Source organism: Mastomys coucha, unplaced genomic scaffold (assembly GCF_008632895.1).
Source record: "Mastomys coucha isolate ucsf_1 unplaced genomic scaffold, UCSF_Mcou_1 pScaffold6, whole genome shotgun sequence".
Lineage (NCBI taxonomy): Eukaryota > Metazoa > Chordata > Mammalia > Rodentia > Muridae > Mastomys > Mastomys coucha.
In genome coordinates, this window is record NW_022196912.1 from 23,752,964 (window position 1) to 23,774,411 (window position 21,448).

General features: G+C 39.9%; 1 protein-coding gene across 4 annotated transcripts in view; it reads right to left on the bottom strand.

Moving 5' to 3' along the window:
• Babam2 (BRISC and BRCA1 A complex member 2) overlaps positions 1 to 21,448 on the bottom strand; it is a 374,435-nt gene that overhangs the window by 314,529 nt on the left and 38,458 nt on the right. Inside the window, exon 1 of one of the 4 annotated variants that reach the window (XM_031357622.1) lies at positions 19,440 to 19,577. The exons of the other annotated variants lie outside the window; for them this stretch is intronic. Coding sequence (XP_031213482.1) covers positions 19,440 to 19,455 — 16 coding nt within the window. The 5' untranslated portion in view covers positions 19,456 to 19,577. Of the gene's footprint in view, positions 1 to 19,439; positions 19,578 to 21,448 lie in introns of those variants that run through there. 4 annotated transcript variants of the gene reach the window in all.

A 21,448-nucleotide genomic window follows, 5' to 3' on the forward strand; every position in this document is an offset into this window, starting at 1 on the left:
TTTGACAAAGAAGCCAAAACTATACAATGGGAAAAAAAAGAAAGCATCTTTAACAAATGGTGCTAGACTAACTGAATGTCTGCCTGTAGGAGAATACAAAAAGATCTCTGTCTATAGCCCTGCACAAAACTCAAGTCCAAGTGGATCACAGACCTCAACATAAAACCATTTTACTTAAATAATGTAGCTGGGGTTTCTCTCATGGAAGGGCTGCTGCCACTGTGCACACTTCTTTAACGCAGACACTTACTGTAGTAAGTCTAGACCAGAGTGAACCAGAGCTTTGTCATGCTAGGTGTCACGGGGCTGCTGGACCTGTATATGCTATTTGGTTATAGAGCCTCTCTTCCCTGCAACCTGACAGGTTTGGGATGCTTAGCCTATATTTCAATGAAAGCCACAAGAAGTGCCAACAAAGATGATACCAGGTAGATTGGCCAGGTTGGTCACGCGTGTCTTTTTTGACAACTTGACATAAGCTAGAGTTATCTGGAGAGAAACTCAATTGGGAAAATGCCTCCCATCAGATTGCCTGTAGGTAACTGTTCCTCATTTTCTTGACTAATGATTGATGTGAGAGGGCCAAGACTACAGTGGGTATTCTGGGGAGGTGGTCCTTACATGTATAAGGCAAACCGAGCAAGCCAGTAAGCAGTGTTCCTTCAGGCTCCGGCCATGTTTGAGTTCCTACCCCACTTCCCTTCAGTGATGGGGTGTGAGCTGAGACATGTAAAAAGAAATGAATGTTTTCCTCTCCAACTTGCTTTTAGTCAGTGTTTTATCACAGCCACGGAAACCCTCACTAATACGGATAAACTGTGTATGGTATACTCGACCCTGACAAGTTCTCTCGTCTCCTGTCAGTTCCTCTTCTACTGAAGGCCGAGGAGAGGCTTCCTGTTGTGGTGCATGGCCCTGAGCTCTTCTGACAGGGCTCAAGTGCTCCATGAGCAGTATCCGTTCTGTCTGCCTGAAGCATGAGTTCCAGGCTCACAGTGTGGTGAAGCATGAGGAAAAACAAAGCCAGAGAGACACACATGCCATCACTAAAGAAGCCAAAATAGCCACAGTGAATTTGATGGCTAGGGGAAAAAAGGCATTCAAAGCCCTGGATGGAGGGCTTCCTGCCTGCCCCAGAGCATAGTATTTCATGTGTGTGTGTGTGTGTGTGTGTGTGTGTGTGTGTGTGTTACATATGATCTATATCACACATGTATATAATATATAATAAATGTTATATATATATGTTATAAATAATACATATCATATGGTATATAGATATATATGACAGATCATTTAATAATGTTGCCTTGAAAAAGTGGGTTTGCCTATTAAAATCTGGACTGTATTTGCAAACTGTCTTGCTTACTCTTACTGTGTATATACAAAGGGAGCATTTCCATTTAAATTTTTATTTTAGATATTTTTAGTTTACATATATGAAAGCTCTGTCTGCATGTATATTTGTTTAGTATGTGCATGCCTAGTCAGAAGAGGGTGCCAGATCCCCTGGAACTAGAGTTACTAAATGTTGTAGGCTGCCATGTGGATGATGGGCACTGAACACAGGTTCTCTGCAAGAGCAGCAAGCGCTCTTTAACACTGAGCATCTCTCCAGCCCTTTATTTAAATTTAATGTAGTAGGCATTATCTAAAAGTTTGACAATATTTTGCCTCTGAGTAGAAATACAACTAAAATTAAAATTCTATATTCCGTAAGCTCTGTACTCTGCTGGGCTCTAGTGCATGCATTTTCTTACACTTCCATTTAAGAAATCTTTATGGTTCTACTTCATGTGATGTATAATTTTATATAATTCTTCAAGGTTTTTAAATGACTTTGTACACACATAAAGGGAAGTTTTGAGGTTAGCTTCCTGATGTGGTATGGATCTAGTCTGGCACTATTTGGAGATGATGGAAATTTTTCAGAAGTGGGGCCTCGCTTCAGGTCACAGGGGACATGGTATGTATTTAAGGGCTGGGTGGACCAGCCCCTTCCCGTTCTCCTTTGCCTTCTGTCGGAGGTGAGTGTCTTTCCTCTGACACGTTCCCACCAGGATACACTGCCTCATCAGGGCCAATAAAGCAACAAAGATAATAAGAGTAGAACCTTCTAAAACCATGAGCCCAATAAACCATTTCTCTTTATAAGTTAATTTTCCTGCAATTTGTTAAAATAAAAAAAAAAAAAAGCAGTCCCCAATCAGATGTCAGCCAGCCAGCCACCACCTTTCCCAGCTGCTGTGCAGTAGAAATCCTCAGCAGTTGTTGCTCTCTGTTTCCTATTCAGGCCTGCCTGGCTCCCACCATGAGCAGCTGACTCTGTGGGGACTTGCTCTTCCTGACTTCTACAGGGAAGCACACTGTTAGTGCGTTGTAATAAAGACAGAACTCACTTCGGAGCAAGCCACAGTACAAATACAGAAGATGCAGATCTGCATACCAGGTCCCTGACTGCCCAGATCCGTGACCTCAGCCTTGCCACTCAGGCTCTGGGATTCCTCATACACAAAACAGGAGAGCAGGCCCTGGGAACACTGCTGGGGATTAAAATGAGATCATACAAGTAAATCTGTATTTGGAAAATAGAGAATACAATTTGATTATAAATACTTCTTTCTAATTCCTAGCTGAATTATACAAAGCAGAAACTTAAGGCCGATGTGGCATAGTTTGACACACACAAACAACACTTGCCAAAAAAAATCAGGAGAAATAACCACAGAATGGTAAATGAGGGGGGAAAAACCCACACCAATGTTTCTTGAGTTCTGAGTTCATTGTTTAACTGAGAGTCTTTTGCTGACTCCACACAGAGGCATGAGCCAGAGCGCACAGAGCACCATCAAACCTAGACACAGAGGATGGCCCTGGGCTGGCCTTGTGCTTCACTCCGCCCAGAGCACAGTCACAGTCACACCTGGACACAGAGGATGGCCCTGGGCTGGCCTTGTGCTTCACTCCGCCCAGAGCACAGTCAAACATGGACACAGAGGATGGCCCTGGGCTGGCCTTGTGCTTCAACTCCGCCCAGAGCACAGTCACAGTCAAACCTGGACACAGAGGATGGCCCTGGGCTGGCCTTGTGCTTCACTCCGCCCACAGCACAGTCACAGTCAAACCTGGACACAGAGGATGGCCCTGGGCTGGCCTTGTGCTTCACTCCCATAAAACAGTGCCTGAAAGACCATACAGAAGTCCACACATTTCCATAAACTGTGAAAATCAGGTACTTTCTTGTGGAATTTATGTATAAAACCTGAATAATACTATCTACTGTCAAACAGCTCTGAAATGCCCAATTAACAAAAGAAAGACATGTCTTTTTATGGTATGAAGAATGGTTTCCATTCTCAAGTGAAGATCTAAACAATGAGTCTAACAATAAACAAAAGCAAGTTCAGAAATACGGGGCTGGCATGGAGAAAAATTGAGATGAATGAAAAATTTTAATGCTTTAAAAAAAGCAGTGAAAATATAAAACCCTTCAAAAATAGACATAAGAAAACACTTTTGAAAAACATTAAATATAAAATACAAATAATCTACTACTCAAGTAGAAAGCTCACAAGCTCTAGCCAATGCTTACAGGAAGCTAATGGGGGGATGGAGGAAGCAACAAAATAATCAATTTGTCAAAGCAGCAGCATGTTAATGGTAGTTTTTCTGATTATTCAAGTTTCAGTCGACAGGGAACAAAGACAGTCATGTTTCAGCCAGGAAAGTTACTGAAGTCAGAAATAAACAAAGCCAGAAGGGTCTGTAGGAGAAAGCTATGCACAGGTGCGGCTAGATTGAGGGAAGGGTGGAGAACGGAGAAAAATACACATCTCCAGGGTCACTCCAATGCAGTATTAAAAATAAATAAATAAAACTTATGAAATGGGGAAGTGGTCTTACTAGCCATCAGAGAAATACAAATTAAAACATCGAGATCTTAACCCAAAGAGAATAGCAATCATTAAGAGAAAAACAACAGAGGCTAGAGCCATGGCTCAGTATGAAGAGCATTTACTGTTCTTGCAGAGAACCTGGGCTGAGTTCCCAGCACCACATGGCACCTCACAACCATCTGTTACTCTAGTTTCAGGGGATCAATGCCCTCATTGATCTCTATGAATATAAGGCATGCCTATGGTACACATCTATACATGTAGGCAATACAGTCATACATATAAAAATAAAGTAATTAAGAAAAGAACAACAAATGCTGGTGAAAATGTACCAGAAAGAAACTCTAAAAATGTAAAGTAATAAAAAAAAAAAAAGTAGTAATAAAAAGAAATGGTGAGATAGAGGTGTCTGACACAGGTCAGCACCGGAATATGGCAGGCTCCTCTTATAACATAGGACAGAGACTATCTTCTGACTACAACTGATAAAGGAAATACTTGATATATTATAGTTAACCTGTAATAAAAGCATCCCTCTTTCATCTAGTAATAGTATCTTAATGAAGCTCTATAACATCTGTCTTCATAAAATATAAATTAGAAGTCTTTAGCAATGAAGGAAATGTCTCATTTCTCTAAAGGGAAAACTGTCTAAAACTTGGTGATTTTCCAGGATTGCATTTAGATGCAGATAAATTGCTTGAATGTGGCTAGTGACCAGAATGTTATATACCACAGAACAATTCTTAGTTTTACATAAGTAATTCTAACCCTAGATAACACTTGCTGTCTTCAATGTAGACAGAACCCCTGTGAATCATCATAACTAAAATGGCAGATCTGCTTTCTCTCTTCTTACTATAAAGGTGAAATCCTTCCATTTCACAAACCCACATAGCTTCAAGTCATCTTGAAAAGATGGATGTGGTAGTGCAGACCCATAACCTTACCAACAAATGCGGAGGCTAAGGCAGTAAGATTGCAAGTTCAAGACCAGCCTGGGATACACAGTGAGACCCCAAAAGGGGGTTTGCAGGGAATGTATGTATTGTACTGAGATTCAGAAAGCATCACCAGAGAGCCAGGCTAGGACTAGAGCACTCATTTGGAAAAGACTCAAGGGACTTCACAATGACTTTTAGACTACACCAAAAAAACTCTCTTGAAGAAATCAGACCACATCACACACCACAAATAATAACAAAATGCCAAACTCTTGTCTGTTCTCACTTGAGGTGAATTGAGAGCCGAGGGCCAGATCTGCATGGTCCTTAGTGCACTCCACCAGGCAACCCAGTTCTTGGTAGATAGCTCCAACACAACCTCATCCACACAGTCAAAGACACAGGTGGTAACTACAGTAACTGGTGGCCAGATGTGAAATCACTCCTCAAAATTCCTGAGTTTTCCTCTCAGTCCTTTCATCTTCTCTCTCCTGCAGGGAACTAAATTGTGGTGTCTCCATTCCCAATCCCAGCTTGCCCACCCTCCTACAGAGTCTTGTTTCACTGCATGCCTACATTCCTATACCCCTGCCTGGCAACCACTCTAAACCTCAAAAGCTAAAAAATAAAATAAAATAAAAACAACCTAGCACTTGATCATGCTCACCATTCTGAGGGTTACAAACATGTACACAATCAGAGTGGAATCTGCTCCTCGAGCCACTCAGATCACTCAGCTAGTGGAACTCAGCTTTGAAGAGTCCAACATTATTTCACTCACGTATTTGGTGTTCAGGCTAGAATGACTCCAAGGTAACTGCCAACTGCAGTGCCTTCCCATGTGGTTTGGCTACCAGACAGCCTGGCTACCTCAAAGTAGTCAAACTTCTTAGGTAGTGGTGAAAGGCTTCAAGTGCAAGCACTCCTGCCAGTGAGAAGAAAGTGGAATTGCTTTGTATGACCCCATCCAGCACCATCTCATCATATTTGATTGGTTGAGTCACAAGGCACCATGACTCAAGAGGAGGGAACTAATAGTATAATCAAGGAAAGTAACAAGGAGATGGTACAAAAAGCATGGGAAGGAGATGCTATGGCTACCCCCGGACAAAACAGCCACCAATAGATTCCTACTTGGCTAAAGACTTCTTCTCCATCTAAAACCAAGCTCAATCCTGTTGTAAAGTGGCTTCTGTTAGAGTAACCCACAGTAGGTAGTTCCACAGCTTCGACAGCTTTTCTGTTAAGTTACTTTTCTCATCACTGACAGAAGCAACTCAAGGAAGGAACACTTTGTTTGAAGCCATGGTTTAAGGATGTAGTCCATTAAAGTAGCAACTATATAACAACAAAGTAGGAACTTGGGGCACAGGCTTCTCACGTGGTGTCCACTGGCAAGCAGAGAGCTTGGCTGAAACCAAACCAAGCTGTAAACCCCCAAGGTTCACTCTCTAGCAATCTACTTCCTCCAGCTAATCTCAGAACTTGTAGGCTCCTATAAAACCCTAAAAAGGTTAGATACATTCTTATTGCAGAAAAGAAGAACCACAGCACAATTACAATCAGATCAACCCAAAACCCAGCATGAAGCATTATAAATCAAATCCTGCAGCTCACTGTCTGGTATCTATAACACACTCAGGATCTTCTGGCTCAGGCTGCCTCCACCCAAAAGCTGCCACTGTCCTGAGGGTCATCCCACTATGTTGGCTTCTTCTTATGCTGGGATCCACTAGCACTGAGACTGGGCCCTTCACCAGTGGCCTCTCCTGGCTGCTCAGGGTTAAGCTGTTCTCCGTAAGTCCCTCATGCTTTCAAACTCAGTACCATGTGGGAGTCTCTCAGGCATTATTTGTCTAAGATCTACTCAAACTTAACACCAAGTTCCCACGGACCAGTAAGCTCTGAGTGCTCAATACCCTGTCTGTCTAGACCAAGGTTCCAAAAACCTTCAGCCCTTCCCCAAAACAACGTGCTCAGGTCTATCACAGCAAGACTGCAACAGCAAGTGTACTGAGATCAAAACAGAAAAGGTAGAATCAAGGAAATAATTTTTTTTAATTAGCTGACAAAAAACATTGTAATTTGCTTTGCACTGAGACTAGGTTGCTTTCAGTAAATAGGGCTCATGACTTAACTATGGTAGACTTTAAACACACTGTACGCACCAACATAGCTTATGCTTAACTAACCATTCATGATTAACTAATAAGATCCATCCCAAGGACAGAATCAAAACCCTGCTACACTCAGGATGATCCAATTTATCAATCTGGTCCCAGTACAGTGTATTAATCTTTTTTTATGAGAAATTTAACTTATGGAGAATTTTTCTTTACAAAGTAAAATGGTCCTATAATAGTCTAGATCAGGTATTCTTTTCCAAGTTTTTCTATTAAGTACGTCAACATCATAGATTTGTTCATTATATAACCTTCATTGCTCTTTTTCAATAAAGATACTAGGTTGTTCCTTTTCAAAACCAGATGCTGCCTTGTCACACTGCAAGATCTTCCTTCCAATAAAGACTTTCCTCCACATGTTACTTGGTGTCCCTGCTTTGCTCGCTGTACAAACAGTATTTGGTTGTCCACTACATACTCACAGTGTGTCTACCCTACACTACAACAACCTCAGCAATCACTGATCTTGTGTCAAACAGTTAGCAATCTAATATTCCTGTGACTACAGAATTGGCTCGTTAGAAATAACTCATACATCAAACTCCTCCAAATCTTGAATGCAAGCTTCTTCTCTATATGCCATCCCCAGAGCACGGTCAGGGTTTGGGTTCTTTCTACAGTGTTGTCTAATGTCCATAAAGTGGACATAAAATCTACCTTTGGCAAAGTTTCCGGGGGCTATTTCCCCTATAGAGGAGCAGAGCTTACCCTTTCTTTTCTTTCCTTTCCCTCCACTTCCCTTCCCTTTGCTAGGAGCCATGATACAAGACCACAGTTACACTCACATGCTACTGGACCCTGCTGAAGACAGACTTCTCTCTTGCAGAAATTAAAAGAAGAGCCTGGAGTACAAACAGCTTGTGCCATGACAGACAGCCCAGGATGCTATGTTAAATACTATAAAGTAACTCACTCATGAGTTGGTATCCCCTTTATTAAACAGGTTCTTCTCTTTGGTGGACTGAGCTAAATGAGCAATTACTACTCAACAGAAAGAAATCAGTTGCCCAAATCTAGCTTTCAACAAAGCTACATGTTCCCTCTTCTAATTCCCACCCACTGTGGCAAGATACTGAGAAATGACTAAAGTGACATTTTTTTCATCTTAAAGAGTGAAGAGGGCATTTTAACCACTTCTGTGTTCAATATAGTTTGAAAACTGTGAGGCAAATACACAAGAAATTTCACTCAGGTGAAAAGACTTAACAAGAGCAGAAGTTCCGAGTGCTGAGAGAAACAGAATTAAGCAGACAACAATATGGCCTAATTAATTAGACTGAAGCTTAAAATCAAAGGCTCAAAACAAAGCAAATTCCTGTTGTCCCTCTAAAGACTTCACTGCACTGGGAAGAGAAGTTCCACTTGTGCACAGCTGCCCTACTGCACACATCTGTATCATGGGAAACAAGGCCAGACTTAGAGGTGACAGGAAAGATCACTTGCATTTTTGCCCTAGTCCAGCAAATATGGACAGAGCTCTTTCAAACTGCTACCCAGAGCCTTTATAATTTGCAAAGTTTGAAGTAATTTGTTCTTTCAAAGGAAGAAAGCAACAACAAGAAACAATAGTGTGTTTCCTGCCTTAGGAAGAATACAAGAGAGCTTCCCAACTGCACTTCCTAGAGAAGGGTGCCAACTGCCTCACATGTGCAGGAAATCAGCTACGATGGAGGGCCACACATAATGGTCTCTACAGGGAGGACAGAGCACAGAGCACACAGGACCTGACAGATTTCAGCCCTGTTGCTGGCACATACACATTCCAGAAGGCTGGGGATCCTGGACCTTTGAGAACCAAATTTCATCATCTTTCTCTGGGAGAAGTTATCTTTCCAGGAGATGTATCAGTGAAATGCTACCCAGAGCCTTGCCATACCTATCAGCACTTGGTGGGCCTGCCCCTGCTTCCAGTGTTCTTCTGTCTGTGTTAAACACCCATCTGAGACCATCCAGAACCACCTGACCAAAAATCACATTTGCTGGCACACACCAACATGCTCTCAACCATGAGCCCACGATATGCCATGTGTGAGTCACAGGCAGTGATGATGATAAAAAGAAAAACTAATATTTGGAGTTCACCAAATAATGAGTCACACTCCTGGAAGAAAAGGAATCCTTACAGCTGGCAGCTCTTTAGTATGAAATTTTTAAATTGTTGTAACATTAATATTAATTCCATGAAAGCTGGTAAGAAGAAAATGAGATAGAAATGTGGTATTTGGTTGACTGGTACCATGTAAAGCCCAGTTCACCCTCCCAGCACGAGAATGAGAAGGACAGCTACTACCTATTCCTGACGTGCCTCCCACACTCACCCTGACAACCTGCTCGCTCCCACACAACACTTCCATACTAATTTTGACCCTTAAGAGTTAAAAAGAAGTCTTGCTTTCTCAGTACCCAAATGCCAAGTGGGATCTCTCGTGGGATCTCACCTTTATAAAGGGAATGTTTGAAAACAGGCCCCTTTGGCTGTGACATCAGTGAGTTGCTGGGGCCTGCAAGGGCCGGAGGAAACATTCCCAGTCCCTCCCAGCGCTGCTGTACTCCTACGGTGCAATCTGGCAATGGCCAGGGACCAAATCTTTAAAGCTGTTTTATGGTATTTAACATATGGTCATAAATTGCTCAGTGCTCTAAAGAGGGGCTAAATTTGCCACCCCTATTGATGAGACATGTTCTTATTTATTTAAATTTAGTGGCAAACTGGCATTTCTCCAGAAGGAGAGGGCTAGGCATAAGTACAAAGAAAGAACTAATGAGAGCTGGTTTGCAACTCTGCTATGTACTGAATACAACCACTATCAAGAAGGGGCTTACCATGAGAAAAACAATAACAGGGACAGATTCCAATGTCTAAGGCCCAAGGAGGGGGAGGAGTACAGATTTTATTTAGAATACATTTTTAATTTTTTTCAGAATACATTTAAAAACTTTTAATCACTTTCTCTTTTTCCTCCAACAAGGGCTGTCTATCCATCTCTCTCTTGCCTCTGCTTCTTTATTCCCCTCACAAATTAGAGATCCTTGGTCTTCACCTGAAATCATGTATCTCTGTAATTCTCTAGAACATCTCAAATCCTCTTGCAAGCATTTTCTGATTTTGCCATATTTTTGACTAAGTTGTTTATTTTTTAATGGATGTAATTCTCCATCTCTAAAGATATAATCCTACCAAAATATTGTGTTCCCTGCCCTCTACAAGACAGCACATAGCCAAAGTCAGAGGAAAAATAAAAGGGATTTTGGTGGGGAGGGTATGCTGGAATGATATTAACAGGGATGGTGTCAATACCTAAACACCAAAGTAACATCACCGGCGAGTTTGGTTTTTTATATATATTTATATTATATACATATATAGATGATGATTATCTTGTTAGATCTGGAATGTAAAAGGAATTTCTACAAGCTGGAGATTCGACAACAGTCTGGGAACAGTATTTTTAAAACTCTACTAAGAAAGATTAGGCTGTTTATATCACACAAAAGTCTTTCTTTATAATTTTAAAATAGAGAAGACACATACATGGCACAGAAATAAAAATCTACATATAGACAGGAATACAGACAGCAATTATCAATGTACACAAGTTAATATGCTAGAAACTAAGAAGTGGGATGTGTTTCTCAGGAGGATGAAATATGTCATCTCAGTTATGTTCCCTCAAGGCAGACCAATGACCCAGTGATCAAGGAGATTTGATCATGAAAAGGCTGCTGTGAAACCTGACGTGATCTAGAGTAGCTGGGTTATCTGAAGTGGCCATAAAATGGCCCGTAAGGCCTTATGCCAACTTCTAATTGAAATACCCTATGTGTAAGATCATTCTGTCATTAAGGGCCAGAGTGATAAAGGAAAAAGACTATACAGAAACATATTCAGGCCCTATTAACACCTCCAGTAAGGGCCTAGTTTTCTGAAAATTCTTCATTCTGAGGTCAGACTGGAATGGTAAAATATCTTCTGTACTATTCTAAAAAGGTGTATTTGTAAAGCCCCTTCCTTTCGGACACAAGGACACTTTTCTCAGTGCCATAATCTTGCAAAAAGGAGAATGAGTCTGAGATCAAAAGATGATTACCAGACACACAGGTATTTGATAATATGAATTACGTACCACCAGAAGATGCTAGCTATATTTATGCATTGATCCATCCAATACATCAATAATTATATTAAATGGATTTGATACAAACACCTCAGCCAAAAAACAAAGACAGAATTAAAAGCATGCTGCTATACAGAATTCACTCTAAATGTAAAGACCCAAGTAAGTTTAAAAATAAAAGAATAAGAAAAGATGTATCATAGTACATTAATATCAATTAATGTAGATTTCAGAACAAACAATATCCTAAAAGCCAGTTGTGTAGACATCATAATCTTACATGTTTTTTATCTAGCAAATAAAAGCTGATTGAACAGTGAAGCCTGGTAGGTCTACAACTGCAGTCAACAGTTTCTACGGCACTCAGCTGACTGAACAACATCAATGAATAAAATATGCCACACTCTTACTACACACTCAAAATCACACTCAGAGAACTCATTGACCCATGGTGACAAACAGACAGACATGCAAAGCAGTATGTGACATCTGAACATCCTACCAACCAATCTGACTAAGCTGTTATTTACAGAACATGCTACCAAATAACAGCAGAGCACACATTCTTTTGGATGCACACAGAACACCTACTAAGATCATTCATATCATGAGCCATTGACAAGTCTCAAAAAACTCAAAGTGATTTAAGTCATATAAAGAATATTCTCTACAATGAAATTAAATTCAAAAATCAATAAAAATTAACAAAACCCCACAGAATTCTAGAAATTAAATGAGATATTTCTAAATAACCTATATGTGAGAAAAATCTAAAGGAAAATTCAATACCATAATAGAAAAAAATCAGCACAGCACATCAATAGTTGCAGAATAGAGCTAAATATACTAATGATAGAAAATCATAGCACTCAATGCTAAGATCGGAAAAACATGAAGCTATCAAGATAGGAACTTAATTTTCCATTTAAATAAACCCAGGCAAAAAAGAAAAACAAAGATCAATGGTAAAAAAGGAGGAGGAGGAAGAGGATGAAGAGGAAAGGAGAAGGAAAATTAAAGACCAGGAGGAAAAGCAGTGAAACTGGAAACAAAAACAAAGACGATGAGAGAAAAAGCTGGTTGTTTGATAGCACTAACTGATAAATCACTAGCCAGACCCATGAGGAAAAGGCAAAGGAAGGGGGAGTAAATTACTAAACCAGGAAACACAAAGGTGACATTGTCACTACAGATTTTACAGATATTTTCAAAAATAGGGGAACAGTATACAAATTTTTATTCCAATAAACAGTGAAACTTAAGATGGATGTTCAAACTAGCAATGTCACCCAAGATAGAATGAGTCAGCTCAGTGCGTCCATTAAGAACGTTTCATTTAGTCTTTAAACCCTTCCTACAAAGAAAGGCCAGATCCAAGATGGTTTTGCTAGCAAATTTCACCAAACATTTAAAGAAAAAATAATATAAATTCTTGATGAACATTCATAGAATGTGTACTTCTCAATTTAGTCTATTCATTTGCATTTAACTATAATGCAAAATCCAGAAAATATACTAAGAAAAAATATAAGCCAATATAACAAATGAATACACAGACAGTATACTCAACAGTACATTAACAAATTGAATCTAACTACATGTAAGGGTGATAATATATCAGGACAACTGAAGCTCATTCCCCAGGAATGCAAAATAGGTTGAATAGGCCAAAATTAGTCACTAAATGTCCATAGTACTTTATTAACTCTATTAGTTATTTGTTATTCAATACTAAGTGATCAGCCTTAAAAATTATATAGATACAAGCAACACTAAATAGAGTCTTAAGGCTGTGTGTATGTGTGTGTGTGTGTGTTTGTGTGTGCATGTAACAAAAGTAACTTAAAAAAAAAAGAAGCCATGAATTTGAAAGGCAGACAAGAAGGCCATGGGAAGAAAAAAAATTAAAGGAAAAATTATGTAATTAAATTAAATTAATAAATACCTTGGTGTGTGTTTTTAAAACTCCATCGTGCTAATAAAATTAAAACACAAAGAAAGCATATAATCATTGTAGCTGATGAAAGAAAGTATTTGACCAAATCTACCACTTAGTCCTGATTTTTAAAAGAAAAGTAAAATAAGACATAACAATTCTAAACTAACTAGGTATAGAAGGGAATCCATCCTGAGAAAAGGCAATTCTAAAAATACACAGCTAAAAACTATACTGAATTATGAATGTACTCATTTCTTTTAAAATCTGAAATGAAAATGCCTACTCGCAACACTCCTCAAGATCCCAGTCAATGTGCTAAGGCAATAAAAGAAATATGACTCAGGCTGGGTAAGAGAACTCAAACAGCCATTCATTGACAACATGATTTTCTGTATACAAAGTTCTGTACAGAAAGTGTGAGTGTGCACGCTCACACTTGTTCATGTCGGGGTATATGGCACACTCCTTCGAGGGCATGTAGAGGAGAGGCTTGAAGTGTGGGTTCTTTGGCCTTCCTCTGTCTTTAGGTGGTTACGCCTTGAAACTCTTAGGAAGGCTCACTGATCGAGAGCCTCTGGAGACTCCGTTGTCTCTCTCCACCTGCCATCTTCCATTAGTGTAGACTGGGACCAGGAGTTTGTGCTACTGTGTCCAGCTCTAAGACAGCTCTGGGAATCTGATCCTCAGGCGTGTACAGCATGTGTTTTTAATAACTAAGCCCCACTCCGCAGCCCTCAAGATTTACTTTCTATAATAATGGAAACTGCATCAGAATAAAGAAAGATATGTACATAACAGAACAGCCAAAGAAGTTCAGAAAGAGCCCCATCAATAAATGGGCAATGAATCTTGACAAAGGTACAAGGGCATTATAGAATAAAACAATATTATTTTAACTGATGACAGTAGAACATTTGAAGATCTGTGGGTTTTCTAAAAGCAAAATCCTAATGGATCAGTGATTAAAGTGTTTACTGCACAATCATGAAGACTGGAGTTTGAATACCACAATCCTATGCATATGGCAAGGTGCGGCAGTAGCCCAGGGGCCTGCCTGTAATTCTAGCCTCAGAAAGTAGAAATGAGATCCCCAGACTTCATAAGACTAGACACATCCATGAGCTCTGGGTTTGACTAAGACACCCTGTCTCAATGAATACGGCAGAAGAGTGGTTGAGGATGATTTTTGTCATCAACTTTTGGCATCCACATGCATATACAGACATGTACACATATATTCACACACATGTTAAAACATGCACACCACACAAAAACATGGAAATCAATCAATAAGAATAAAGTATAGTACAAAGATCTTTGTGACACTGGGTTTGTAGAAATGATTAAAGAAAGTCAGGGAGAAAATATACATCTTATAAACAGCTTATGTCTAAAACACATGAATTCTCAAAATACAATCAGAAGAAAAAGTTTTAAAAATTGAGGAAAGGCTGGGTAGTGGTGGCACATGCCTTTAATCCCAGTACTTGGGAGGCAGAGGCAGGCAGATTTCTGAGTTTGAGGCCAGCCTGGTCTACAGAGTGAGTTCCAGGACAGCCAGGGCTAAACAGAGAAACCCTGTCTCGAAAAAAGGAAAAAAAAAGAAAAAATATTGAGGAAAAGATATGAATACTTTACTAAAGCTACTGTTATATCCAGAGGGGGAGGGGAGGAGAAAGAGGGAGAGACAGAGAGAAGGATAGAGAGAGGAGAAAGAGAGAGAGAGAGGGGGGGAGTAAGAGAGAGAGAAAGAGAGAGAGACACACAGAGAGAGAGAGAGAGAGAGAGAGAGAGAGAGAGAGAGAGAATGTAATAGTAACAGGAAGGACAAAGCTAAGGAAGGATGACCAGAGACAGACAGACAGAAAGACTGAACATCCTTTATCCACAATGTGTGGGACAAAGTAGTTTCCTTTCATTAGGACCTTCTCAGACAGTAATGGCTAAACATTCTAAACATTTGTGCCAACAGGATACTAAGAAGTTTCAGGTTTGGGGTGAGCAAGAAGACTTGATGCTATTAAGACATTTCCGTCTATACAGATCGGTCTCTGGGTTCAATGAGACCCCAGCAAGTCCTACTGAATAAGACTTTGGCAGCATATGAAAAGCTTATCCAAAAATGCAAATAACCTAGAATAGCCCAAACAATTGTGGAAAAGATATTGGTGGACGTACATGCTACCATTTAAAGACTTCCAATAAAGCTACAGGAATTAAAAGAATGTTGCATTAGCTCAAGAGAATAACACAGTAGAAAATCCAGAAGTGGAAACTACTTAAGAGGTTAAATAAGAAATATATGGCTAAAATTAGCTCAAAATGAATCAACAATACCAGAACATGAAGTAACTAGAATGCGCACAAATTGTTATCCAAACTGTAAAACGATATACCTACTTTAGAGAACAGCTTACCACATACTTATAAACTTTAATCTATGGTTAGCTTACAACATAGATGAACCCAAAAGAAAAAGAAAAATTTACCTCTACAATAAGGTATCTACAAATAAGTAACAATTCAAAATGCAATTTATAACAGCCCAAAATCTGGAAGTGACCCAAGTGTCCTTCTATTCGCACAATGCTGCAGTGTTCAGAAATAAAAGAAATGAAATGGGTAGGTTCTGTTGTGCAGGCAGTCGTCCCATCACCAGGAGGCTGAGGAAGGAGGCTGCGAGTTTACTATCACTACAGCCAGGGGACAAACAAGAGCAGCACCCACAGTCTGTGATAGGAATGGAGTTCCAAACACCATGCTCAGAGAAAGAAGTTGTCAACCTATCCACCAAACAGCACAGAGTACGTGAGTCTAGTTCTGTGGAACTCTAAGGTGGACAAAACAGCTTCATACTCTCAGAGAAAAGAGGCTGAGCATTAAGGGATGGTAGTGGAGCAGGCTGGCCTGTGAGGGACAGAAGGCTTTGCATGTGGACTGAGGGACTCCTTACAGATAGCTAGAACTGCCAAAATATGCAAACTATTTCACTTAAAATGCATACATTTTATTACTATACACTATGATGCAATAAAGTTAACTTAAAATAACAGTATATAAATTCCTACATCAGGATTGTAATAAGTAAAACTCTGTATGATAAGCCTGTTTTGTATAAATAACATTTTTTTATAGTTTAGGAATTATGTCTGTTTATTATTAAATTATAATCAGCATCAAAACCAAATTGCATATATGTACTATTATTTATAACTAAATGATTTTACAAATGCAATAGTATCAGCTATTGTTAAGAGAGCAGCATATTCCATAGAACCTGAGAAATAAAATACTCTGAAATACCAAGACAAAGGAATCCTGAAAATCTAAGGGAGCAAGAAGGTCTACTCCCCTAAATTAGCACTTCTTGCTTTTCAGTGAGCACTCTTTTAGACCATTCAGTAAATCAAAGGTGACCTGCCCTCCCTAATTAGCCTCTAAAAATACTTTGAGTGGTAGATAATAATAATCTTTAAGTCAATGAATCTGTTTTAAAAGATAAAAATAAAAGTACAATGAACTGTGCTACCAAGGAAAACGACAATGCTCCTCAGCATGCAACCGAATACTGTGTCCAATGATACAGTGTCCAACTTCTTACTCAGCTCAAGTGCTGCAGTCACAGTAAGACTAGTTAGTCCCCATGATCCTGACAAGGGCTCTAGAGACAGAGGAGCCTACATGTCAGCAGTGTGAGTACAGAGGGGAGCCAACATAAATGTCACACGATGATGGCCTGTTTCCTATTTGCTTGGTTTGCTCCACAAAAGCCAAAGCTAAAGGACCAACAGTAGAAGCAGGAACCACAGGACTTAGCCACAAACAAACAAATCAGCCTTGCCTGTCACAGCTGAGCTCCAACTGAAGAATGGAAAGCCAGAATGTCAACCTATGGCTGACCTTGAAGTTGGGCTAAGGATTCAGTCCACTAAATACTAAAGGGGAGATGTGCAGAGGGATAAAATAAGAAAGATTATTCAGCTAGCATTCTCTGAACAGGTTTTATTTCACACAGTACAAGAAATTCTTCATAAAATAACACTGTCACCCCAACAAAAAAGCCAACAGCAGCCACTGGACAGAGCAGGGCAGGCCTGTTATATTGGCTGCTAGGGGTGCTGAAGTAGAACAGCAGTTTCAAGGTCTTCCCAGGCTAGAGAGTTCCTTTAAAGCTAGTCTGAGATCCTTGGAGAGACCCTGACTCAAATTTTTAGAAATTAAAAAATAAATGCCAACAGCTATGAGCACAGCAACCAACTTTTGAACTGACTTGGACAAAGTTCAGGGGCATGTGGCTGGCAGAAAGGCTCAGTGGCAAAGATACTTGTCATGCAATCAATGCCTGGAACATCTACACAAGTGAAAAGGGAACGCTTACTCCATAAAGTTGTTCTCTGGTCCCTCCAATGAAATACGGAATGTCAGTGCCTCCTTACAAACATCAGACACATAGGTGTGCATACATATAAATGAACAGTGAATTTTACACTGTACTTCTGAGGACATGGGGAAGAATGTATTATCCAAATCGTAATCCATGTTTTCTTCCAGTCTTTTTCCTCTGAAGGGAAAGTATTTCAACTTGAAACCCTTTGAGATAATTTTTGGCATGACTTCTCTACTGTGTTGCAAATGGCTTTAATAAATATTCATCATTCCTCTTAGATAATAAGCAATAATACTGCTCCATTTTAGATACAAACTGAACATGTCTACAGTTTCACAAGAAACAAAGTAATGAAGCTCTCTGGGCCTCCTCAGACCATGCTTACCTGTGCTTACATTGGTTCCTATGGGGTAGGGGATAGTTCCTGACTAAAAGTATTTGCTCTGGAAGCATAAGTACATGAGTTCAAATCTCAGCACACATGCTAAAAAGCCCAGCACAACTATGCATGCCTGTAGCAGGAGGGAAATGTTGAGCTTCTGGTTCAATGAGAGACATGTCTCATGGGGAAGAAAGAAGAGAGTGGCAGAGAAAGACCCCAGAAGTCATCCTCCGGCTACATGCATAGTTGCCTGCACACCTGCACACTCATAGACATGCCAACACACACACACATACACACACACACACACATGAACATACAAAAGGAAGAAAGAGGCAGGGAAAGAGGGAGACAGGGAAAGAGGGAAGGAGGGAGGGAGGACACTAGAGCCTATCTTCTGGTGAGTAAACTGAGAATAATTACCCTAGCGAGCCCTGGCTATGTTTCTATCAAGTGGCCTTTCAAACACATAGCTTTCCCAAGATGAAGGCTCAATGACTTCCTGGCTAATGGCTGGAATCAAGTCACCTGTAGGAGGCTCAGGAAGTCATTTCTACCCAACATTTAGAAAAACCTGGGGGAAAGAATAGTTAATAAGGTGCCAAAACACAAGGCCACAGGAGACTAGCAGCTGCTCTCACATCTATGAGCATTCCAGTCCCTGGTTCCAGTCCCAGCGAAGCCCTGCTATCTTCTCTGCCCTTGAGCACCATAAAAATAACTAGACTCCTTTTAAAGACAAATAAACAAATCCTCTGGTTTACTTTGGTTCCAATGGATTTCTTATAACCAAACAGTCCTTGATTAACATAAATTGTTGGTATGAAACAAAAATTTCAAACAAAAGATAATTTCAAAATTGAAACGGATTTGCTAGCCACAGACTTGCACAATATAACCTATAATATTTCAATAATTTCTCTTCATAGTGGCATAAACAATATGATTCAAAGAGTTTTCAGAATTTAGATCTGTCACTTCCTCATCAAACCCCATCATTGCTAGATCCAGAGAAAGAATAGACTTGGTTCATTCCACAAACACTTACTAAGCTTCTCTAAATGTCAGGAACCAAGCTAGAGACTGGAAATAATGTATGAGCAGAAGCATGCTCCCTAATCTATTTAAACAGCGAGGGTATATACACATGTTTTCTCATCTTCTTTCTCTTTCTCTTTTCTCTGTCTCCTCATCCCTCTCTCCCTCAAATAATCCAATAATTACTTTAGAATTAAATGTAATGCAGAATGACTGTTTTGTCTGTTTATAAACCCACATTTATAATAAATCCCTGGCCCATCATGAATTTTACTATAGCTCAGAAACTTCTACCACTCCAGGGGGATGTTAAGACTCCAACATGCACTTTATTCAGTTCCTCTTGATCAATGAAGAAGCACATATCTATTCCTATTCAAGAATGATTTGTGTCATCTATGACTGTCAAATTCAAGGGCTTCTCTTTAATTAATATCTCTGTCCCTGGACAACTTTCAATAATTTCTTACACTAATTGGCAACTCTTTCATTTGCCAGCAGTTGTTTCTTCACATTAAAGGAACAGCAGAAACAATAACATCATTCCCAACGTACTGTAATTTCCTGGCATCCTTTTACTTAGATCAGTTCACGATGCACTGACAGAAGCACATCCTCTCCTCTGCCTTTCATTCTCTCTCAGCAGCTGCACAAAGTTTCCTTTGTTTACAGGTGAAATGGATTTCTGTAAGTGCTGCTTTCTGATGCGTAAAAGATTCTGAAATACAAATTTTAGTTGCATCCTATTTTCATTATTCTGATTCCAGGGGCAAGAGGCAGAGTAAACTAAATAAAAATAAGATAGGTTCAGACTTCCAATCTGCAAAGACTTGTGCCTGCCTTCCTGTTTTTCTGAATTGTTGGGGCAGTGCTCCAATTAATAATTCCTTGTATAATAAATAACTTGTGAAGACTGAGTGTCTGCTGGTAACAAGACAGACACAGGAACAGAATACCATATTCTCTCTAACCCTGTAGCCAGCACAGATCTGAAGATTACAACTCATGAACTCAGGTACCATCATAAGCTCCATCCATTCCTTCCACAGGTATGTAATTGAACAACTATCTCTACTATGCTAGGAGCTGAAGGTACAATTTAATAAACAAAGCAGGCCTGTTCACTGAGCCTAACTTACAAAACAAATAACTATGAATTCCAAATACTTTGATTTAGCCTTGCCTAAAGTCAAAGAGCTTCAGGCTAGAAAGACTGCTCGGTGTTAAAGAGATTGGCTATTCTAAAGTGGAAGGATTGGGACACTAACTCAGCCACCAAGCCTTCTACCTACAGTTTGTCCTGGCTGAAGTATTTTGGGATTGGAGCCTAAGAGAATTGTCATCAAAGAGACCAGAGATATTTCATCCAGCAACTAATGGAAGTATTACGGGGAGCTCTGGGAGTCCTGCAGAGAAGGCAGAAGGACAGGAAGAAGCAGTGGAGTAACAGACACCATGAGAACACAGCCCACAGGACCAACTGACCAGGACCAAGGAGCATGTAGGGATCTGGCTTGATGTGTGGCTGGGTAGCTTAGTGTTCTTGTAGGAATCCTAACAGTGGGAGTGAATGCTGTCCCTGATTCTTCTTCCTATATGTGAGATCCTTTCCCACCCACCCCCAACTCCAACCCGTACTGTGCTGCTTGGTCCAGCCTTGATGTGATGGTACATGCCTGGATTTATTGTACCTGGGTTATGCCATATTTGGTTGATGTGCCTAAGAGACCTGCTCTTTTCTGAGGAGAGGCCAAGTGGATCTAGGGGAGAGGGGAGGGGAGGAAAAGACTTGGGAAGAAGGGAAGACAGGAGAAACTGTGGTCAGGATGTAATATATAAGAGAAGAGAGACACGGACAGACAGATAGACAGACAGATAGACAGACAGACAGACAGACAGACAGACAGACAGACAGACAATTTAGCTGCTCTTCCAGAAGAGTCAAATTTGATTCCCAGCACCATCTATAACTCCAATGCTATGGGATCCAATGCCCAGTTCTGGCCTCTGTAAGTACCAGGCATGCAAGTGATACACAGACATACATACAAATGAAACACTCAGACACATAATTATTTTTTTAAAAAATGCAAAAAGCTTCTATGTTTGCTATCATAGCTGCTTTCCAAAGACTTATAAAACTATAGAAACTCACAACTATTTATATTTATTTGAGCAAACTAAACCTATTAAAGAGTTTGATAAGATAAGAATAGTATTTGTTCATCTAAAGGTGAATATTATTATATAGGCTATAAAAGATTGAGTTTAATGACAAATCTTGTAATAAGAAACCACTAGCAATACATTTCTTAGCTATAATAAATATAGTTACAAAATTTGCTCCAGTAGGAACATACGCTGTCTTCATCCTTACAAAAAAGATGTTCAGCAAAATAAAAGAATGACTTAAAATTTATGAAAGAAGCTAAATTGAGTGGCTCATACCTGTAATTCTAGCACTCGGTAGACTGAGGTAGAAGAGCCACCTAGGGTCTAAGACCAGCCTGCTCTACATTGGTGAGTCCCAACACAGTATGGGCTATAGGATGACATCTTATCTC